At 32.4% G+C, this 22,226-nt stretch overlaps 6 protein-coding genes and 1 long non-coding RNA gene across 13 annotated transcripts; 4 read left to right on the top strand and 3 right to left on the bottom strand.

Moving 5' to 3' along the window:
- Positions 1 to 152: 152 nt before the first annotated feature.
- Positions 153 to 1,112, bottom strand: LOC144473117 (uncharacterized). Its single transcript, XR_013494496.1, has 3 exons — positions 841 to 1,112; positions 576 to 751; positions 153 to 282 (listed from the first exon to the last, which is right to left on the bottom strand). It is a non-coding gene; the product is annotated as an uncharacterized LOC144473117 (long non-coding RNA).
- LOC144473115 (mpv17-like protein 2) lies at positions 254 to 2,032 on the top strand. The gene is made up of 4 exons (XM_078186712.1): positions 254 to 485; positions 568 to 1,004; positions 1,108 to 1,233; positions 1,290 to 2,032. Exons 1-4 carry the CDS (start codon positions 461 to 463, stop codon positions 1,305 to 1,307), a joined length of 606 nt encoding a protein of 201 aa, XP_078042838.1. The 5' UTR covers positions 254 to 460; the 3' UTR covers positions 1,308 to 2,032.
- Positions 2,033 to 3,487: 1,455 nt separating this feature from the next.
- On the bottom strand, positions 3,488 to 5,723 carry Bai (transmembrane emp24 domain-containing protein bai). Its single transcript, XM_078186708.1, has 5 exons — positions 5,421 to 5,723; positions 5,084 to 5,228; positions 4,950 to 5,020; positions 4,032 to 4,158; positions 3,488 to 3,959 (listed from the first exon to the last, which is right to left on the bottom strand). The coding sequence occupies exons 1-5, from the start codon at positions 5,589 to 5,591 to the stop codon at positions 3,838 to 3,840; spliced, it is 636 nt and encodes a 211-aa protein (XP_078042834.1). The 5' UTR covers positions 5,592 to 5,723; the 3' UTR covers positions 3,488 to 3,837.
- A 680-nt stretch (positions 5,724 to 6,403) lies between these two features.
- On the top strand, positions 6,404 to 10,495 carry Xpc (DNA repair protein complementing XP-C cells homolog). Of its 2 annotated transcripts, XM_078184804.1 has the most exons (5): positions 6,415 to 8,645; positions 8,722 to 8,927; positions 8,996 to 9,260; positions 9,362 to 9,530; positions 9,616 to 10,495. In XM_078184804.1, the coding sequence occupies exons 1-5, from the start codon at positions 6,957 to 6,959 to the stop codon at positions 9,969 to 9,971; spliced, it is 2,685 nt and encodes an 894-aa protein (XP_078040930.1). In that variant the 5' UTR covers positions 6,415 to 6,956; the 3' UTR covers positions 9,972 to 10,495. The 2 variants fall into 2 exon arrangements, with proteins under 2 accessions (XP_078040931.1, XP_078040930.1); XM_078184805.1 differs by lacking the exon at positions 9,616 to 10,495 and having other exon boundaries at positions 6,404 to 8,645; positions 9,334 to 9,512.
- A 102-nt stretch (positions 10,496 to 10,597) lies between these two features.
- LOC144472095 (uncharacterized) lies at positions 10,598 to 12,820 on the top strand. Its single transcript, XM_078184806.1, has 4 exons — positions 10,598 to 10,746; positions 10,843 to 11,506; positions 12,072 to 12,202; positions 12,286 to 12,820. The coding sequence occupies exons 1-4, from the start codon at positions 10,712 to 10,714 to the stop codon at positions 12,731 to 12,733; spliced, it is 1,278 nt and encodes a 425-aa protein (XP_078040932.1). The 5' UTR covers positions 10,598 to 10,711; the 3' UTR covers positions 12,734 to 12,820.
- Positions 12,821 to 12,886: 66 nt separating this feature from the next.
- Tho2 (THO complex subunit 2-like protein) lies at positions 12,887 to 20,735 on the bottom strand. Of its 5 annotated transcripts, none has more exons than XM_078184801.1 (28): positions 20,584 to 20,735; positions 20,392 to 20,465; positions 19,896 to 19,987; positions 19,698 to 19,811; positions 19,475 to 19,590; positions 19,239 to 19,369; positions 18,764 to 19,143; positions 18,520 to 18,698; positions 17,718 to 18,310; positions 17,419 to 17,653; positions 17,181 to 17,298; positions 16,904 to 17,066; positions 16,642 to 16,823; positions 16,282 to 16,566; positions 16,090 to 16,202; positions 15,816 to 16,011; positions 15,614 to 15,742; positions 15,420 to 15,548; positions 15,090 to 15,347; positions 14,878 to 15,029; positions 14,676 to 14,805; positions 14,499 to 14,604; positions 14,373 to 14,407; positions 14,198 to 14,308; positions 14,035 to 14,098; positions 13,902 to 13,963; positions 13,421 to 13,493; positions 12,887 to 13,342 (listed from the first exon to the last, which is right to left on the bottom strand). In XM_078184801.1, exons 1-27 carry the CDS (start codon positions 20,646 to 20,648, stop codon positions 13,440 to 13,442), a joined length of 4,266 nt encoding a protein of 1,421 aa, XP_078040927.1. In that variant the 5' UTR covers positions 20,649 to 20,735; the 3' UTR covers positions 12,887 to 13,342; positions 13,421 to 13,439. The 5 variants fall into 5 exon arrangements, with proteins under 5 accessions (XP_078040927.1, XP_078040928.1, XP_078040924.1 ...); XM_078184802.1 differs by having other exon boundaries at positions 14,035 to 14,095; XM_078184798.1 differs by lacking the exon at positions 13,421 to 13,493.
- Positions 20,736 to 21,214: 479 nt separating this feature from the next.
- On the top strand, positions 21,215 to 22,159 carry Rpl31 (ribosomal protein L31). Of its 2 annotated transcripts, none has more exons than XM_078185197.1 (3): positions 21,215 to 21,283; positions 21,674 to 21,900; positions 21,980 to 22,159. In XM_078185197.1, the coding sequence occupies exons 2-3, from the start codon at positions 21,680 to 21,682 to the stop codon at positions 22,128 to 22,130; spliced, it is 372 nt and encodes a 123-aa protein (XP_078041323.1). In that variant the 5' UTR covers positions 21,215 to 21,283; positions 21,674 to 21,679; the 3' UTR covers positions 22,131 to 22,159. The 2 variants fall into 2 exon arrangements, with proteins under 2 accessions (XP_078041323.1, XP_078041324.1); XM_078185198.1 differs by having other exon boundaries at positions 21,276 to 21,355.
- The last annotated feature ends 67 nt before the right edge of the window (positions 22,160 to 22,226 follow it).

Below are 22,226 nucleotides of genomic sequence, written 5' to 3'. Positions count from 1 at the left end.
TACAGCAAAGCATGAGTTCACTGATCGCTGTCTTAGTATTTTTACCAGGTAAACTAAAAGAGATAATGCGAATGCAGAGTGGGGCTGACAAACTGCGCAAACGCGGCGGGACGTTCGACAGCTCGCGTCCCTATAATTGCCGCGATTTTATAAATTTTTTGCAGTAACTCGCTGGTTTATAGTACACCATGATAGCTTGCATCAGCGTCTATCTACATTAGTCTTTATTCTGCAGCTAGTAGTAGCGGTATGATCCTGGGCCGTTTTCACCCAAGATTTCGCCTTCATAAACATCAAAAGATTAAGAACAGTCGTATGATTATATAGCAGTGACGGAAACGGGACAAATTTAGACAATTTGTGTTGAAATAAACCGAGAAAACTTGCCAAATTGAAGGTCAAGGTATTTAAAGGTTGAAATAAAAGTTTTCAAACAGACTTTGCTAGACTTCTTGCCCCAATGAACGCTTGGAGAAAATTATTTGGTAAATAGTTCTCAAATTTCAACAATTACATAGCTATTCGTTTAAAGTATGAATAAGTAATTTTTGTGTATTTAATTATCAGATAAGTACCTGCTGGTCACGAATACAGTGAGCTGTGGTCTAATGATGGCTGCAGCAGACCTGATTCAACAACGCAGTGAACATTGGAAGAAAAACAAGTATCCAACAGACGAAACTCGCATCATGATCGCATCTTTGGACAACCAACAACAAGATTCCAATAATTCAGAGGCGTATGTGCACGACTTCGTTAGAACGAAAAACATGACGACTGTGGGTTTGATTCAAGGTCCTTTTCATCACTGGTTCTACCTAGTTTTGGATAAAGTAATACCTGGTAGAAATGCACTATCAGTTGTTAAGAAGACCTGTCTTGACCAGTCAATTGCTAGTCCCACCTGTTTAGGTATATTCTTTGTGGGTCTTGGTGTGTTGGAGAGCAGGAAACTTGAAGAAATATATGACGAGTTGAAAGTGAAATTATATGACACGTGGAAAGTACGTATTGTGTAAAAAAGTAACCATAAAACTTTAATCAACTCTAAATGTAATTATATATGTTTGTTATTATAAATAGATAAAATTAAGTGTTTCTTTCCAGGTAGATTGTTGTTTCTGGCCTCCAACGCAGTGCGTCAACTTCTTTTTTATTCCCTTTCGATACCGAGTTCTGTATACGAATTTTATGACCATGATCTACGATATATTCCTCTCATACATGAAATACGTAAGTTTATTTTACTGGTTACACATATTTTATATTAATGATCGCTCCTTTTACAGGATCACCAGTACCAATAGCCCGAAATCTCAAGACTAGTCCACATCATTTGTAATTAGTAATAGTCGATAATACGTGTATCACGTAGTCTTTAAGGTCTTGTTAATCTGTAAAAATGGTAACATCTATTTCATTAATTAATTTATAATTAGTCAGATGCTCGTAAAATCTAACATTTTGCATTAAATATTGATTGTAAGTTGTAACATACGTAGGATTATCAATTTCGGAGTTGATACTTTTTTCTATAACAATGACCAATTTATTTTTTTACAACTGATTTGAACAGATTTTAAAATGCTCCGACTATTTTAATTATCGGAGCACCGGAAGTAGTTAAAAATCCCGGACGTTTGGTAAATCTGAACATACAAAAGATATATATATATATATGTACATTTGGTTATTTCATCATTGTTTTTGTGTCATTATACAATTTCGTTATCATGTTTCGAAATCTTCATTATCCGACATAGTTTGACATGACTAAACGATAAGGTTGTGCGCTTGATTGCATTGTGTGAGATAAGCATGAAGGCTATACATATTCTCATTGACAAGTGGAAGGAAGATGTAACTATCATAGAAAAAGTCAATTTGCAGATAAGTGATTGTTTGATTGAATGCAGATGATACAGATTTAAAAGGTTGTGAAAAAAATGCGGAAAATGTATGACCAGATCTGACATTAAATCATACATTGTAAATCAATTTTGAATATGAAATTTAAACAAATAAAACGATTTGATAAACAAAATGTATATTCATTACCTAGAAACCTGGAATACCTTCATTTACTTCCATTGTAAGATTTAAAAAAAATGCACGAACTTCTCAAATTAAAATAACAATGTATAAAACTTGTTTGTGTTATCAAAAAATGCATTTGTTTTGACGCTATGAGGATATCGTGTATTATAGTTGGCGTCGAAGTTTCGAAATTCATCAGACTGATCCTTATCAATATAGGTTTATCAAGACGCCAGTATGCAACCTCGTGTCTGATGCATTCTGATGGAATTTTTAATCGTCTCTTTTATCACACGTGACAACCATCCATCGAATGGAAATTGTTTATTAGGGTGATAGCTTTTGTTTGGCATTTGGCGACGACGGGATTACGACCTCTTCTAAGCCTTCAGTCGCCAGTAAGCAAATAGGGATTGTTGAATGTAAATACAAATAATAAACTGCTCGAAACAATAAACATGATAGCCGTATACATTTCTAAATCGAATCTTCTAGAAAAGAGATTAAACCATTTGTGTTTACATGTCGTACATTTGAATTTGAATATAATAGAAATATGGTCAAGTACGAGAGTAAAGTCTAAATAATAAATCATTAAACTGGTTATCATGTATGCATCTATTTTTTAGTCTATTTGGGAATAGGAGTTTTATTTGTAACAAAATTCTATTTTACATTTGTACACATTATAAAATACTTTCAAAATGGTTATAAAAATATATTTAGAGAATTGTATAAACAGAAATTATTAGCACAGTATTTTATGTAAATAATAAAAATTCAATCTATATATCATCTATCCATGGTTTAATTGTTTGCGAAATGGAGGGAGATCCAAAATTCGAGCGCTGCCGAGATACAATAATCCTAGAATGCATAATCAATATTGTAACTTGAGTAGAATTAATTAAAGTGTAAGACTCATTGTTAGGATTGGTTAGAATTTGAAGAACACAATTTACATCGAAATCTTATTGTTATCAAATTACAAATAGTATTGATTTTAATAAATTTTACTAATTAAGTAAGAAAATGTAAATTACCGCCTCCAATCGTATACATCATAGATTTCCCAATGTATGGCTGAAATTTCTTCGCATGGTGTGAAACATACAAACCGGATCCAATAAGACCACAACCACTAAAGATTTTACAACCAAGACAGTCTCTGTGTCGATTTTTGATGACGTTGTTCACTGTACCTGTCATTTTCACTTAAAATTAGTAAAACAATTTTTGCAGAAAATATTTATAGTAAGAACTTTACGGTACGTTCTTATCATAACTTGATTTTGTAAAGGTTATGTTTTTACCGCCATGTTTGTATCGCATACTTATTGAAGTTAATCAAGATCGGATAGTTTACATTTTTTTTATTTCAGTACATAATAAGAATTACAGGAGTAAATCTTATTTTAATTTGTAGACAAACACTAAGGAAAATGACAAAAACACATAAAACTTATGCTATTCAATATATAAGATTTTGTCTTTCGTATTAGACAGAATTTATTAGATGTGTAATACAATGTACCTAAATTATTTGCAACCTATAATTATTTACCATATTTTAACTAAAGTAAATCACACATTTTCTTTAAATTTCTGTGTATAATTATTTAATGATTACTTCACCTGTTATTTCACTTAAATTGTCATCAGATGTACAGACTATAAGTTTGTAAACTTTTTACATAATTTTGACAACTTTTTTTACTCGTTTATCAAAATTTGAATAAACAAAATTTTGTAGTAAAAATCGTAGGAAGATTAAAAATCTCTGATGTTGCTACTTTTTACTTATTCTATAAGTTTCTTCAATTTGAAGAAACGTCTCAGGTACAGAACCTGACAAGTGGAAAGTACAAAGAGCCATAAGGTAGAGAATATACTGAAGTGGAGTACTCGAGAGTTTGTTGCCTCTGAAAATATAGAGAAAGAAATCATTTATAGTTCGATAAACAAAATATTATAATACACCTTTTATTTCTTACCATTAGTATCTCTCATGTGTTCTTCATTTTGTCTCATTCGAGCAAAGTCTTGAACAATTGCTTCAGATAAATCTTCTAAACGTTTTAGTTCTACTTCTGAAGGTTTCAGTTTAGCTGCTTCGCTTATCTATTTATAAAAACAAATGATTATTTATTAATTCCTTGAAAAATTCTTAGTTTGCCAAATCATTGTTAATTACTCAAGAACTACAAAGAATAACAAGTATTATACACTTCAAATATTAGAAGTAGTACATAATTTGATTAATTGGAAAACAAATAAATATTGAAAATTCAATTATAATCTTCTCGATTATAGTGACAATGTTTTAAATAAGTGGCAATCTACAGTAGGTGATGAGTATGTGAGCAAAATTCTACTCTAAACACTTAATCAATCTCTCTCAGGTATTTTCAAAGTTCGCAATTCATTTTCGGTTTCTGTAAAATGAATTGTTGTAAGAACTTTTGAAACATCCTGGTAAATTAAATCATACTAAAACCCATGCTGTTAAAAGCTATATCAACCGATTTCTCTACATTACCATCTGTGCGCCCACACAAGTGATATATATAAAAAAAAAGATTAAGTATCATGAGATTAGTTTTCAAGATTGATCAAATAAATCAGGAATTAACAATCTACATATGATACACCGTCCATATAAGTATGTAACAGATTGCTAATTCCTGTCAATCATATAACAAATGTGTTCTATTTAAGCTTTATCTATCAGAAGCCCATTTAATACTTCTTAACATTCATTGTTAAGTATTATTAACATTTCATATGAAATAGGTTCTTCCAGGTAAAACATTGATATAAAACTAAATGTGCAGAATCATAATGATTAAAGAATAGAAAATTTAAAAAACAAAAGATGTTGCCTACACAAATAAAAATTCAACCAAACTTACAGCTTCATAACTCTTTGCTTCAATACCACGTTTCGTAACCAAGTGAACTTCTTGTTTAACATGTTTCATATCTGGAATATTATATTTGTGTAAATTACAAGAATAAAAAGCTTCACATTAAATCTTGTACTTACTGTTTGAATAATGGGGTTGTAAAACACGTGCCATGAAGCAGATTTCAAATTTATCATATGTCTCTAATACAAATGAGAATTTCAACATTTTTCCTTGAAGTATGTTATCATTTTTGCTGAGTACCTCGGACTTAGAATCACGAACCTATTAAAGATATAAATTGTGAATTATTATACCAATAAAATTTATAGTTTTCAAAACACTATACCAACAATATGACATTTTAGTTTACCATAGTGTATTAGCTAAATTGAAAAAAGGATGACATCAGTAAAAATAGGTTAGTCGGACATAACCTTAATACTTAAACAATATTAGATAAAATTGAACACTCACGATATATTCAGTTTTAATACCCGGCGTTTCGGAAACCTCGTATTCTCCGGCAACCAAAACATGAGCTTGTGTTTCCTCTTTCAAACATTTCATTGAGTTTGGTTCAAGGTAGAACCTAATAGAATGTGCGTATGCGAACAGTGTAACGAGTACGAATAAAACGTTTTGCATGTTTGTAGAATTTTTTGCAACCACGTTGAACAATTACAAACGACACTTGTGAGAATTAAACGAACGTTAAGAAAGAACCGTCAACATATTGATGAGTTGGCAGCCATTAGATATTTTGGGCGGGTCACGTGACGTGTCGTCCAACACGTGTATTCCTTATCCTACCGCACTTGTCAAATAGTTTTTACAGTTTTTACAGTTTTTACAGCTTTTTAAAATGTTTATTTGAAATCAGTAAGGAGAATTTATTTTTCACTGGGAAATGCAACAATATTTAGCAAACAAATTTACTTTCAAATAATAAACTACATATATAATTTATTTTCTACTTTTGAAATTTTGAAAGTGTGACCCAATACAATAGCAAATTTAGTCATTGTATTTAGATAACAAATTATTTAACTATGATTCGAATAAAAGTTACTTTATATTCATTTCTTATTCAAAACGCATTTATTCATAGTGTCGAATAAAATTTGTATCGTTTTTCTGTGTGTATTTTTATTTGAAAGCTTTAAATAACTTTTGCCAGTATAAATTGTATTTATATGTTTTACGTTATACAACAGATACATGCATACATAATTACATAAAATGAGTACAAATGATAAATATATTTTGTTATATATTTTTAAATATAATTATCATATTCTATGTACAATGATGTGTATTTGTCGACATTGTTTGTTGCTGACGGTTTGAATAGTTTGCTACAGGTGGCACCACTGTACGTCATGTTTGTTGAAATGACTCTTGCCAGAATTTGCATGGTTTCTTACAGCAAAACATGGCAAAAACAACAAAGATTCGCTGATTCGTGTTCACTGTTTCTATTGATACAAATCAAGTTTACCGGTCCCGTCACACGTACTCTGTTTAGATTGCGACGAAAACCGACGCAAGTGACTTAAGGTCACCTGGGGGGTAGTAGCGGAGATAATATTCATGGACCATATTACATGATGCGAATATTGTGAATCGTACATAATTTGGAACACGATACAGTAATGTTGGATTGTGTTGACTGTCACGTGATATGTAACATGTACTTTCTTTCGCAATTTATGACGATCCGAGCACACTCCGTTGCGGGTCCCTCTCATACGCATGAGTAGACAAAATAGCAACAAAGGAAAATATTGAATACGTATTATGGTGCCATTTATTTCTTAACAATAATTTACATATACAAACAGCAACAGAAGAATACTTTATGCGTTAACAGTGCTTACTTTCCTAATAAATCGTTTATATAACTTTGTAAAAATATATAAAGACATGTAATGTGATATGATGCAAGTCGGTGAAATAATAATTGAAGGTAATGAATAAGAGATTTTGAGATTTGAAAAAAACTCTTGAGATATGAATGACTTATCGGAAGATGACAGTTCTGACAGTAGCAATGAGTTTCTGGTGAATCCAGAGAGAATTAATTTAAATTTTTCCTTCTTTCGCGATAAACAACCTAAGATTAATTCTTGCGCGCCAGAAAGCGATACCGGCGATGTAAGCTCTGAGGATGACAATCTTGAGGATGTCAATCAATCTAACAACATTGAGTTGTTCATTGATGTTTTAAAAAATTTAGAAAGTACACAGAAGTTTGAATTTAATGATGGAGATATTAAAAAGGAGCATGCAATCTCAAACTCTACAGCACTACAAAAGAAAAACGGGAAGGTACAGGTAACAAAAGAACTGGATGCTGCATCTTCTAATGAAATTACTGAACTTTTGCTGCGGGGAGAGACCAATACAGATTCTTCTAATGAAAGAAAGCAAAAACAAACAACTGTGAAGGAAGAAGGTACAGAAGATGTGGAAGATAAACCAGAATACAGTATTCCAAAAGATGGTGTTAATATCATTCTACCTGGCACTAGTATAATGCTAAAGAAGAAGAAAAAAGGGAGTCAGGATCTGAAAACAATTCTAAAAAGGCAATTGAGAACTAATCAGGTATACATTGAGAAAGTAGGTCTACTTTGTTGGCTAGCTTATGGATTCTATTTGAATAAACAAGCAAATGAACCTGAGGTGATGTCAACTGTATTATCTTTTATGACATCTGATAAGTATCCAAAAAATAGACTCGATCTCACATATCTGGAAAAATTTACAAAATGGTTTAAACATTTATTTACATTTGAAGCTGTTTCAACTAATGACAATAAATGTATTAATAAAGAGAGTTTGTTAAAGGTGTTACAGGCGAAGAAGATTTGTGATTACAGGGAATTGGTAGTATTATATGTTGCCATGATGAGAGCCTTAGGCTTGCACTGTCGTCTAGTTATTTCACTTTGCCCACCACATAGAGCATTAAGTGACGATCCAATTTTTAAACTTGATAGAAATAACCAACAGGCTAAGCCTAAGAGTAAATTAAGTAAAGTTATGGAGAAAGCAAGTTCAAAATCCAGCAAAAAAGAAATCCCTGAAACAACGAAAGTTATTTTAAATAGTCCAGAAGCGAAGAAGTATGCAAATATAGAAGCAAAGAAAAGAGCAGCAGAAGTTCTGCAGTCAAAATCGCAAAGCAAATCAAAAAGAGGGAAATTAGATAGTACCAAAGAGTGTAAGAGCACAAAAGAAGTGACCAGAGATACAAATGCTAAAAAGAATGAATCTCAAACAACAAAAGAGGAGAAGAATAAAACTAATTTAAGGCAGCTGAGATCCAGAAGGTTTAATTTTTCATCTGAAGATGATAAATCTCAGAAATCTATAGATTTAAGTTCGAAGAGTGACGGTACAAAGTCAAAGTATTATATAAACGAAGATTCCACAGATTCTGAAAATGAATTTCAGCCAAAACCAAAAATTGTAACAAAAAAGAAATCAAGTGATGATGGTAATGGAAAGGAACCAAAGTCTAAGAGTAGCAAGAAGAGCAATAGAAAATTATTATCCAGCGATAGCGAAAGCGAAGATACCAGTAATAAAAGAAATACACAAGATCTTTGGGCTGAAGTATATTTGGAATCGGAAGAAAGCTGGATATGTGTGAGTGTAATGGAGGAAAAGATTCATTGTGTTAGAGAAGTATATGTAAGGAATTTAAGGATTAATTTGTCTTAGCTTCTAAGTTTCTATACAATGATATAATGCTTATACTTCATTATAGAAAAAAGCAAAAAAACCTGTGCTGTATGTAATAGCATGGAATTCCAATGGTTTAATAAAGGATGTAACTAGACGTTATTGTCCGCATTGGCTTACAGTCACGCGCAAACAACGCATTGATGAGAAATGGTGGTTGGAAGCATTGATTCCTTGGAAGGAAAAAGATACCGCCATTTCTAAAGCTGAAGACCAAATGCTTTTAGACAAGTATATTTCTCAAAATTCTCTGCTAGAAGTTTATATTTTACTATACTAAAACTAATTTTGTTTAATAGAGAATTAGAGCAGCCATTACCTAAAACCATTGGTGAATGTAAAGGACATCCATTGTACGTTATTGCAAGACATTTACTAAAATTCGAAGGATTGTACCCTCCAGATTGCGTACCATTGGGACACACCTCTACTGGTGAAGCCATTTATTCTCGGCACTGTGTACATACTCTTTGCTCAAGAGAAACGTGGCTAAAACGAGCTCGAGTTGTAAAGCCAAAACAGGAACCATATAAAATAGTTAAAGCTCGTCCAAAGTACGATAAGGTAGTCGTGATGCATTTTTAAATGAATAATAACGTAGTAAATATAATGAATAATACGTAAATGCATAGTTTAGAATATATGTATATTCTTGTTTCAAGTAGCTATCTGGTATGAAAATTAAGGATTCGGCTCTAGAATTATTCGGGGAATGGCAGACTACAGAATACGAACCACCAGAAGCCAAGAATGGTATTGTGCCTCGGAATGAATATGGAAATGTGGACCTATTCAAACAATGCATGCTACCAAAAGGCACTGTTCACATAAATCGTAAGTATCTATTTGTTGATGTACTTTTTAATCATTGTTACATTTATAAGAAGCATCACCGACATGTACTGATTAATGTCAACAGTTCCAGGGTTAAATCGGATAGCTAGAAAGTTGAATATCGATTGTGCATCAGCAGTTGTGGGTTTTAACTTTGGATGCATGGGTGCAGTGCCTGCTCTTGAAGGATTCGTCGTTTGCGCAGAGTATGAGGATACTTTGAGAGAAACGTGGGAAGTAGAACAGGTTTTAGCCGCCAAGCGGGCTCAAGAAAAACGCGATAAAAGAATTTATGGAACTTGGAGAAAATTGATTCGATTGTTACTCATTAGAGAACAACTGCGAGTTAAGTATAATTTTTCGTCAGAAGTGGAATCAACGACTACGAACAAACGAACGAAACACAAAACGACGGATATTAAAAAGGCAAAATTGTCCTAAAAATCATACATTTATTTGTAAAAAGTGGTTCTCAGCATATTACTTTAACCATACTATAACTATATTCTGTGAATTTCTAAATACACAACTGCAACTGTTGTTTAAAAACTGCTGAATATTTATCGATAGGTAATGTGCTAGAATAATTCTCATAGTTGGTTGTAGGACAACGTCGCAGCTCAAAGTTATGAAAAGTATGGTAGCATACATACTATAATGTATTTGGTTTCTTTTAGTTTGAGTATGTAAGACATACAAAATTGTGTTTTGCGGAATGTTAAATTATTCAATTTCTGTAATAGAGGAACTACATGCTTGTGTGAAAGATGTATTTCTTTCTATTTTGTCGATTACTTAATAGTATTCTTTACATTCTTACAAAACTAGAAAATACGATTTATGTAATTATTATCGCATCCAAGGAAGTGTGATATTTTATTCATTCACATAAATATTTAAATTATACGTGGATGTTCAAACATTGTATACATATAAACAAGAATTTTTGTTTAATCGATAAATAAATTCCAACACTTGTAAAACTTACAACAATGGTTTTGAATTTTATTGATGAATAACATCGATACGTAACACCTAGATGGAGCACGTATCTAATATCAATATCCTACGTGAAATTTAAATTTTGTGTGTACACAACAGATCTATTTGTTTTTTTAATTAAAGTCGATTTAATTAACTGTACTTTTATTCGACGATCGTTCCAAATTATTTATTTTGATATGGATCAAGAATGTAACACGTCTATGTATAATTGGTAAGTGTGCTTCCACATAATGTTTGAAAATGAAAGTACAATGAGAGGTTAAGTTCTGTACTTTTGAAAATTTAATTTAAAAATTAAACCTTGTAGGTTTGAAAAATCTGGAATGATAGCAAACATAAGGACGCATCTTCGTCAAAATTTAATTAATGCATTACGAAACAAGGATCTTAATTTGAAAACCGATAATCCGAAATCTGCAAAACAATACATTTACGATCTGTTGATAGCTGAATATTTATTCAATCACAATTATGCTTACACATTGTCGGTATTTGCAAGTGAGGCCCCATTGTTAATCAACTTTGCTAATAAGACAGTTCAGAGACCTGATGAAAATGAAGAAGGTACAACTGAAAAATTACAAAATGATTACATATTCCATGCATTGGAAACATTAGGCATTAATCCTCATGATAGAAAAGGTCAATATGTGTTATCACAATATATTGAAAGTGACATGCCACTTCTTCTATGCATATTAAAATGCATAACTATGTTTTCTTATAATATGCACAATAGTATACCAATGAAAGAAAATGTGGCACTCTGCAATGAGTCTACACAAACAAAATTTTCTTGGGTATCTTATAATTCACACATAGAGAAACTACTTTCCCTAAAAAAGAAAGTATCTTTGCATAAACAGATGGTTAATAATAAATTGCATAAGAGAGAAATGATGCTAAAAGAACAAGCATTGCTTACTCAACGGAATATTGAAGTACTAAATACTAAACTGCATCAAGTTCAGGTAACTAAAATCTTATCTTCGTAATTTCCTTTTCTTTTTTTTAACCCCTAATAAATTTTCCTGCAATTTGTCACACGAGACATTCGGCGAGTTGTTGTATTCTTGATGGGGGTAGCGTGTAGGTGATACCCCCATTGGGGTAGCACTGTTGCAGTATAGTTGTTTTTGCGATCAAGTTTGCGTCGTCGGGTCCTGTGGGTGTTTTTTCTTCAGTCTCCTATTGATACTGAGTGTGTATAAGGAATGAGCTAACGGATTTGGATGATTTGTTGTTCTTGTTTTATATTTGGTGGATATTCACTGTATTTCATCCTTTACGGATGGAATTTGTATGTCCTTGCGTAATTCTTCATTTTTTATGTACCATGGTGCATCCACTATTGTTCGAATAATAATTGATTGCATGACTTCCATTTTGGCTATCTGGCTTTTCGCTGCAGTGCCCCATAACTGGATCCCATACGTCCAGATGGGTTTTCTCTTCGTAATTAAACAATTTTTTAGGATTATGTCTTTTAATGTTGCTTATCTTAGCATATTATTAAGTACAATAATTTTTTTCTAGAATGCTGTGCATTCAATGAGTTTAAAGGAAAAAGATTTAAAGAAGGAAAGGCAGAGTAATGAACAAAAAATTCAACAGAAAGAAATGGAAGTGGCATTAAAGGAGAGACTATTATTGCAAGAAGAAAATAGGTATATATATATATATATATTCACAATGTTAATAATAATATATGAATTTTTCAAGATTTCAAAGTATGTGTTATTATTTACAGATTAAGGAGAGAACAAAACGATCGTATGAAACTGGAGGAGGATATAAAACAATTACAAGAACATAAGAAAATAGCAGAAATGACTGCAAGTCGAAGAGTTCAAAGTATAGAGGTGCAAACAGACTTTGCAATTGAGTCTTCGCTAGAAGATAAGATCAAAGTTCTTACTAAAGAAAAAGAAGAATTAAATGCTCTTATACAGGACCAGCAATTGAGAATAGAACAAATAACCCAACGTGCTCTTCAATTATCTCGACAAATAGAGGGAATAAGAGTTTTAAGGCCTACTATCGAGGTTCCAACTCAAACAAATGGAAACACAGTTATTAGCGAATGCAGTTCGACAGAAGACATCCTTCAGGATGCGAAATTAAGACTGAAACGTTTAGAAGAAGAAAGTATGAAAGCAGATCAATATTACTACAATTTTATAAATAATTCGCCATAACATTAATTTACAGTAATATATTAGCAATAAAGATTAAGTAAATATGTACGTGCGCTGTTTGTATTGAAGTACGTTTTGTATTAGTTTATTTACAAAGTAGATATATGTTTAGAGATAATACAAGATAATCGTAATAATCACTAGACAAAATAGTATTAAGAAAATTGATTTAATTTATTGGTATTACTGATTATTATTTATTATAAATAACAAAGTATTTCTATTGTATATGTACAAATTTTCTGAACTGAATTGAACATGCACCAAAGAATGCTTTTTGTTACCTAGTTTATTTTATAAAATTGGACGTCAATATAATATACAAATTATTCACTATTTTTCTTTATTATTTGAATTCTACCTTAATTACATGCAACACCAAACGTAGTATATAAAATGTTAAGTCAAATTTTTGTCCCATAGTTGTACATCATCTTCGTTTGGGATCTGAACTTCTTCTAGTGTAGAGGAGTTAAGGAGCATCTTCAGTTTTTTTTTTACTGAGTAATTCAGTTGAGTTATTTAATTAATCAGAAAAGGATATTGTTTATCTCTGCCTTCTCGGCCTTCCCGTTCATGAGCACGTTCCTTTGTGTAGGGAGACTTTTCCTGAAAATACATTTTCATATGAATCTTCTGAGTGTCATGGGTTCCTGCAAATGGCGTTTGGGTACTTGATAGTATCACCTATTTTTTCTGGTCTTTGCTATTGTCTCCCATTTCGTCTTTTCAATGTACTCGAAGCGGACGTCTTTATCAACTAAGGGGTCAAGGAATAGTGTTAGATATTACGATTCAGTTAATTGATGATAGAATGTCGGGATAAATGCATAAAACTGTGATGCGATAAGGATTTACATAAATTGTGTGATTATGTGAGTTGTACGTGTGTATTTTCATTGATCAGGGTCGTAATTTTTATCTAATCCTATGCTATGTTCTATTATGTATGAAAACTCTAGGGAGTACAACTAATGACCTATTAATTTTCGTCATTGACGATGAAAAACAACTCTATTAGACTACGGAAGAAATTGTTTTAAAAAATATTGCTTTCCTCGTATATTCGAATTAGCATATTCAGATGACTATTGATTACTTTCAAGACTCAATTCGTTTCATTTTATTTGTTTAGAAATAATGGAAGATTTTAACTGGAATTACCGACCTTATTATAATGATGTTTTTCTCTGTGCTCGGGCATATCACCATTTTGGTGAGCTCCTTTCGCTGCAGATAATTTCATTGTTTATCAAAAATATTTTGCGATAGATTGATCATGCCGAAAAAAATCTAATTACCTCTTTCGTCATCTTTTCTTCTCTTTTGTTCAGTCGTAACGGCAGATTCATCAGCTCTATCCTGCTTTATTAAATAATTATATATATAAATTAAAATATATAATAGTATACCGTCGACGTTAAACATGATTAACATACAGATTGATTAAAATAATGAGCGTACCCTTTTTCGACCCACTTTCTTTTCTCTACGCAGTTCTTTCTGTTCGTCTCTTATTTTGCTTTTGCTTGAACGCTCCTTTTTATCCAAATTGCCTTCTGCGCGTCTTCCTTCCTATTAATAGAAAATAAATCTAGAAAATTGTACAAAAAATGATTTTAAGAACGAAAATTCTCACCTTTTGCATGTTTTCAATTTTTCTTCTTTTAGCATCTGAAATTAGACATTACCAGTATCACCAAGTACAACGTAGACGCACTGAATTATTATACATATGTAACTTTTACAACATTTCAATGCAAACCTCTGTCAGATCCATCTTGTGTTGGTCCTGAGCTAGCACTGCTATTTGATACACTAGAAAGATCTCGATCTAAATTGTCTACACCGCTACTGTAATAATGTTCTTCCTGTAACCAAAATTTTACAATTTATATTTATTGTTAAACTGAACAATGACTTGTATGAAATATGTAATTACTTTATAGTATTTACGATCCTTTTTATCCATAGCATCTTCCTCCTTAACTTCATCTTTCTTCACGTGCTTATCTTTTCCTTCTGCATTGTCTTTACTTTCCTCCTTTTTCCTGATTTTCTCAGAACTTTCACTACATCAAAAAGGAACGATACAAAAATTTAGTAGAAATACCCACTATTGTATAGTTGAACGTAAAACCTACTGGTACAGTTGATTTGATGCACTTCTTTTCTCTCGTTGGTCTTTATTTTCCTTTTCTATCCGCGTGTCGCCATTGGTGATTTCTTTATTTGATATTCCATCACCTACTTTCTCTGTTGTATCACTGTTTTGATTATCTTGTGTTTTTCCAGCCTACAGAAAGAACGTATTATATTACATTTCGACTCTATAAAATGTTTCAAGTGCTATTACTTTATCTCCAACATGATGAAAGTCTGCTTCTCGAATCATATTGGGAGTTTTAGCTTTTAATTGGCCACTATATGACGTAGCCAAGACATGGAGGTCCTGTCGTTGTCCGCGCTCTTCCTCCCTCACCTTTTCTACCTTACGTTCTAGGATTTGGGATAACTTGGCCAGCACGGGAAAGTGCGGCAATATTTTTATCAATATTATTAAAGAATTTCTTATTTGTACATAATCCTTGGAATCGAGACAAACTACAATAGCCTACAACAATACATTATGTTAACATTAAAATTCATCATTTTTCTGAAGGATAATGTATTAGTCAGAAGATACCTTCGTAATCTTGTAATGCCATTTGTGGCATACATGTCGGTAATTTTCAAATCCTACCATATCATTCGCTTCGGAAAATTGATTGCTAACTCGAAACTTCGTTACAAATCCCGGATAATTACTACACTCCTGAAAATACAATGAAAATATAATAAATATATTCAGCAGTTTAAAGCAACAGATACTGAAAGTACCTTATCGAAAATTGCTTTTTCGGAATGCCATCTCATGACAGTCTCCAGCATGGCGCACAAAAATCTCCCATAACGATTCGCTTCATTTTCGGTGCATGAGGTAACTGAATATGTTATATCACAGAAAAGCTGGAAGATTTAATTATATGGTTGAAGAAACGCATCTCCTTTTTTCATTATATATAATGTATATACCACTCACTCTGTCGTAGCATAGAAGCGTTGAAAAATTCGCAGTCTTTAAAGAATGTATGGTGTGCACGAATTTTGCACAGTACATGGCATCCACAGTGGTAAATGTACATCGAGGAAACAAACACAATTGTAAGAATTGTGTTATCGTTTCATTTTTTGCAGATTTGGCGCTCCGCGATAAGAACCATGTATCTTTTTCTTGTCTAATAAAATTTAAAATTTTAATACCATAATCAGTTTATGCAGTTTATGCAACTACACTTATTGACCCTAATCTTTACCTGAGATATGCAAACACCTTTTCAACATGTTCTTCTTGCTTTTTCTTTTCATCTTGCAATTTCTCAATTAAAGTGCTACACCTCTCTTGTTCCTTTTTCCCTTTACTAACATTCTGTGAGAATAATTTATTTATCAGAAACTTAAACAATTTAGGAACTAATATCAAGATGTTAATGTTAGGTGTAACATACCACATCTTTGGAATCAGCACTCTGCGCTGCGAGTTGCTTCAATTTATTAATCTCTCGTTGATAGCTTTCGACAGGAACGTATAAATCGTACATGGAGAGGGACCAAAACGTTACTAGAAATTGTGGAGAAATATCCTCCCAGACTTTCAGAGGATGCAAGGGTCTAACAGACTGGGCAACAGGTGCCATTACTGCTTGTGCGGCTTCCGCATACTTCGTTTGCTTCACCGCAGTAGACATTTTCTTGTAATTGGGATCGGCTTTACGCAGGGCATCGTATTTAATCTAGAAGTATTTTGTTCGTTCTAACATTTTTATCACAAAAACTATGTTTAATTCAGAAGAATAAAAATTATTTACGTTAATGGCATGTGCAAACATTGGTCTCGCAAGGAAAAATGCAACATCAGAATGTATGTGATTGTCCTGAAGCATAGAATGTATGGAAGGAAGTCTCTCCACATATTCGTCTACTGTCATCGTAGAACCCAAGAATGTACCGAATTGAACTAACGTATCTTGGCACTGATCATACAACTTTCCTATAATTTGTAACCGGATTACATCTCATTAATGTTCATAGAAAAATGATAGAAAAATATTCTATAAAAGAAATATTTACCAACAAGTTTGAGATGAGATTTATCTGTTTCTCTATATACAACACAATGTTTCTGTTGCGCCATTAATAAGCATAATGCCACAGCTAGATCATGCTCAGCAAGAGCTTCTTTTAACCGCTGCGACGACTTTTTTGTATTACGTACTTGACTGAAGTAACCAGCCTGTAAATAACGTTTGAATAAAAAACAAATTATCTTATATAAACGGTAGGCCAACAACTAGTAAATCCATAGACACTCTACACAATTTAATTATATATTAGCAACTTAAATTACCTCATTTTTTAATAAGTCTCCACCTGCCATAGCATCCAGCTGATCAGAAGTCATTTCTTCTGCAGCTTCGATGCCTGCCATCTTTTGTACTATTTCTTTCAATATTAACAAATCTAAGCTGAAAACAGGAATACAAAGTCGGAGTTTTGATACAATACTCAATTGTAGAATTCATTTATGAACTTAGTAAAGAAATGTGAATTTTCAACTAAAAATTATGTCGACTTCTACAGTGTACCTTTTTTGTGCCTTGAGTTGGTTAGCCACATACTGCAGCAGACCAGTGAGTTCGATATTATACTTTTTGAATATAGCTCCACAGAATGAAGCGAGAGATTGGAGCCAAAGTGATATGCTCGTTCCATCATGCTTGAATCTATCTCGATCAGCACCAGCCAGTGCTTCCACAAGACAGTAGCCAAGTACATCATACGAAATATTTGTCAAATATTTTAAAGAATCTACAACGGGACCTATAACATATCCAGTGATTCAACGCAGTTTAATGCTTTCTAACATGTATCATTGCTAACATACCTATAAGATTATCGTACAGTTGGATCTGTATAAGAACATAATCAAATAGTACACCAGGAGAAGAGTGTGTCAGTTTGCCAATTGACCTCCCAACGGGTTTAATAGTCTCTTTGCTCACTCTCTTCATGATAGATTTGATTTTCTTCTGCGCGTCTGCTCTTTTTCTTAGAAGAGCAGCATGTTGCAGAGGCGTATCGTTTTTCCAGCGTGCATACAAGCAGTATCGGTTCTGATATGGATAATATTTCAAAATATTCCACAATTCTTCCGCAACACAACAGTTGCAGTCCATGAAGGATAATGAGGGCAACAACGCCACGTCAAGTATAGTCAATACATCGTAGTAGAGATTATTATTCTTTTCAGCAGGCTGCTTGTTTGAGTCTAGTGGACAATGTTTTATAGTTGCATGGCACAACCTCATGATCTTGTACATCAAAACCGGATCATGGTGTAGATTGGGACCAAGAACTATGAGCATTGGCAACAACTGATCATGTATTTCTTCGAGATCTTCTACTGGTTTTGGAGCGAGAGAACTCTTCAAAGGAGGAACTCTTCTACCTTGTAATTTCGGCGATATGATACAATGTCTGGAACACAATGCAATAGCAGACTAGCCTAATTTGATTTTGGGAGTATACAAGGTGAACCATGAAATTCGATCGACTCTAACAGTTTTATGCTTATTGTAAAAAAGATCCTTTTCATAGATTAACAAAGAAATTAATAAAGAAAATTACAAAAATGGTTACGTTGTACGGTTCGCAATTTACATTTTAATAATTATTGTACGACATACTTGCGATAAACGGGTTCGATAAGAGATTGAATCATTTTACACAGCGCCAACGCGATTGGACGCTGATCCGTAAGACTGTGTTCTGGTAATCTATTAAACAGGTTTTGTGCAACCTCCCACGCCCCTATTTCCAACAGCGCCTCGCATAATCCGTACTTTTGATTACTCGCGTATTTATCCTATTAAAAGACATGTAATTAAAATTTTTCATTGATAGCGATTACATATGGACACGAACATGTACCTGTAGATTCTCTTTTTCTTCGGGTACATCTTCTTTGTCTTTCGTAGAAATTACGCTCAACTTCCGCACATACTCTTTTGCTTGTTTCATTGCCTGTTCGTGCTCTTTTATAATCGTTCTATCATCTGGCACTAACCATGGCAATATATCATCCAATTTAATGACACCATGTTGTAACATGAGTGCAGTGACTTTTTGTAATGAGAATGGAGTGGTGTTAACAGTAGAACAATATTTAAATCCTAAAACTTCACAGAGTACTTGTTGGTCACTCATATACGAACGAATTAAGGGAATAAATAGTGCATCATCCTGAGGTCGATTTTCAAACGTTTCCAGTAAAATATCAAGTACCCTGTTAGGGTCTAAATTAAAGTAGCCTGTAAAAATGATACAAATTTTATTACACGCATTGCTGACATAAGATTAATTATAGACAACCGTATAGATGAGAGTTAAGATTTTTCGAACGTACCAATAAGAGATTTAACAATTTCCAATATCGTTGGTACTTCGCATTCTGGACGTTCCTGATTTAATTCCACTATAAGTTTAGAGTACCCTTCGCTTTCTTCCCTAAATAAATTAAATTTCCGTTGCTTATAGCTGCAGAAAGAAAAATATACAAATATTATACAAGTTTTATTATACTAAAATTTAATGCAGTATGAAATAAATAGTATAAGCAGTATAAATAAAATAAATACATACTATAATTTTGTCTTCACTTTAATGAATTTGGTTTGGAAACTCTTATTCTTTAATGTTCCTACATCTTGCAACGTATCAATTTCTAAACGTTCCTTTAATATCCTATCTGTTAGAAACTGTGCAAAAAGCAAATGACATAAATTATGTCATTAGGGCATTGTGTTTGTTTTTAATTGATTGTAAATACTTCAATCACGTTTATTGTTATCCTATAAAATGATACCTTTTCAGATTCTTTCACAATGTAATAAAAATTATTTCTTTCTTCATTATGTGCTTCTGCATCTATTAGTGTAAATATATCTACTATCGCAGATGGAATCGCTCCATCAATATTCTGCAAATAGATATTATTGTATAATAAACTATATCCAATTTTTATAATAATATCTGCAGAATCTTAATTAGGATATCAATTTACCATGAGTTCACCTAATGTCTGGATTACACTGTCCCTTTTTATGTTCCCATGGATTCCATTCGATATTAATTCGTACAATCCTCTTCTCCATTCTAGAATTAAACGAAAATCACACATAAAGATATGAAACATAATAGGACATCCACGCTTGTCTTACATCCATTTGTTTTATATAATTTTTAAGGTACAAACGATAACCAACAATAAATAACTATAAAGAATGATTTATATTTACATTTATAATTATTAGAACGAATACCATAATTTAACAATACTATATATGCTTGTGCAATCTAAATATAAGATTTATTGATTCTTTGTTTTATACATAAATAACAAATATATTAAGTGATATGTTATTGAGTTTGTAGGGGCAAGAAACGATTAAGAACTCTGAAAACACAAAAACGACAGACTTTAATGTGTATAAACAGATCCACAGTGTTGGAACACACAGACAAGCTGGCTAGGGTCAAATAATAAAATAGAGATTCACCTGTGGCGTTGCCTTCCTTAAATTTGTGCTTGATTAACTTGAGGCTGCAAACAGTCGTTAATTGACAATTAACTCTTCAGAAGAGCGAGAAACAGAAGAGATAAGTTGCAACCATCAATTGCACAGAGTATGCAGAGTATCAATTCAATATTAATCGAACGCACTTCTGACGTTAACGCGTTAACCACTTACAAATCATTTTTCCCATGTTTATCCCATGCTTTCCATATTTCTGAATTCCACACTTTACCAGCCATTTTAATTCCATGAAAAGCTTTTTAATGATTAAAAACAATCGTATCAACATCACAGGTTAATAGACTCCATTTTCCGCCATTGCAAGCGTCCTCGAAGCTATCGTGGCGCGATCTTCTTTACGACACACAATATGTCTAGCATGGCAATCTCATTGACAAAATCTGTACGTACCGCTGAATTCACAAAGTATTTAATCATTGAATATTTTTACAGAGGTAAAAATTGATGTTTTGTTGATGATTATACTGCTTAATATCTATGCAAAATGGGTACAAAAACTATTTATTTTATAAACATTTTAAACAATTTATTAAAAACAATACTATTGAATGTAAGTTCGGGATTATGAGAGTCAAAAGTTTCGCCTCTATAAGAATGTGCTGCATTTAATGATCTTTAAGGCTCTTTCCAAAATCCTGCTTTATGGTTTAAAAAAGCGTTTATTTATAATATTACAATTTATATAAATTAGTTAAGCAAATAAATTGTATTACCTTACAATATTTTATATTGTAAAGATATTATGCACATATTTTTATGTGATAAACACAGTCAATACAATATAGTACGGTAACGATGAGTTTTGGAACACTACAAACTTGGTTTCTTTTACGTCGAGCCATTCTTCTGAGAGGTAATGTCAAAATCATGGAAAATAGAATCGTGAAACATCTGGCTGTGAATTGTCCTATATGAATAAGTTTCGGTACAATTACGTTAATTATTTATCATATGATGATACCGTTCCAATATTTTTATCTAAAGATATCCTATTTGTCATATTAAATATCCACGAGTTGAACATTGCTTTGTTTACCGCTTTACTTGTTAACATAACTGGTATTAATTAAATGTCATCTAATATTGTACCGAAATGAAATTTTCACTCTATACGAAATATAATTTTAAAATTCAAACTACATATTTTATCTTCTTCTGTTGTCCCAATTTTTCATAGTTTTACTTTATTTGAAAGGTTATGTCATGCTGTACTATCAAGATGTTAAAGTGCTTTGTTTTTCAGGGCAAAATGACCAAGACAACAGAAAACAAGGGAATAAGCGCTATCAACGAGGTAGTGACTCGTGAATACACAGTGAATCTTCATAAACGTCTTCATGGTGTTGGGTTTAAAAAGCGTGCTCCGCGAGCAATCAAAGAAATCCGTAAGTTTGCTGAGAAACAAATGGGTACGCCAGATGTAAGAATTGACACACGTCTCAACAAGCAGTTATGGTCTAAAGGAATTAGGTAACTATTGTAGTTTGATATGAAAATTCAAATATATCCATTCCATCTTAAATGCTAATTAAATCATCCTATTTTACAGAAATGTACCATTCAGAGTTCGTGTACGATTAAGCAGAAGGAGGAATGATGATGAAGACTCTCCTAACAAATTGTACACTCTTGTCACGTACATACCAGTTGCTACTTTCAAAGGACTACAAACAGAGAATGTTGACGCCAGTCAAGATTGAATTTTTTCTAAATAAATAGTTTTCACCAATTCCTGCCAATGCATTACTCTTGAAACCTTTACATTGAATTTTAGTTTTTACTGATTTACTGCTATT

The sequence above is a fragment of the Augochlora pura genome, chromosome 7 (genome assembly GCF_028453695.1).
Source record: "Augochlora pura isolate Apur16 chromosome 7, APUR_v2.2.1, whole genome shotgun sequence".
Taxonomy (NCBI): Eukaryota; Metazoa; Arthropoda; class Insecta; order Hymenoptera; family Halictidae; genus Augochlora; species Augochlora pura.
This window is presented reverse-complemented; position numbering and strand designations above follow the sequence as displayed.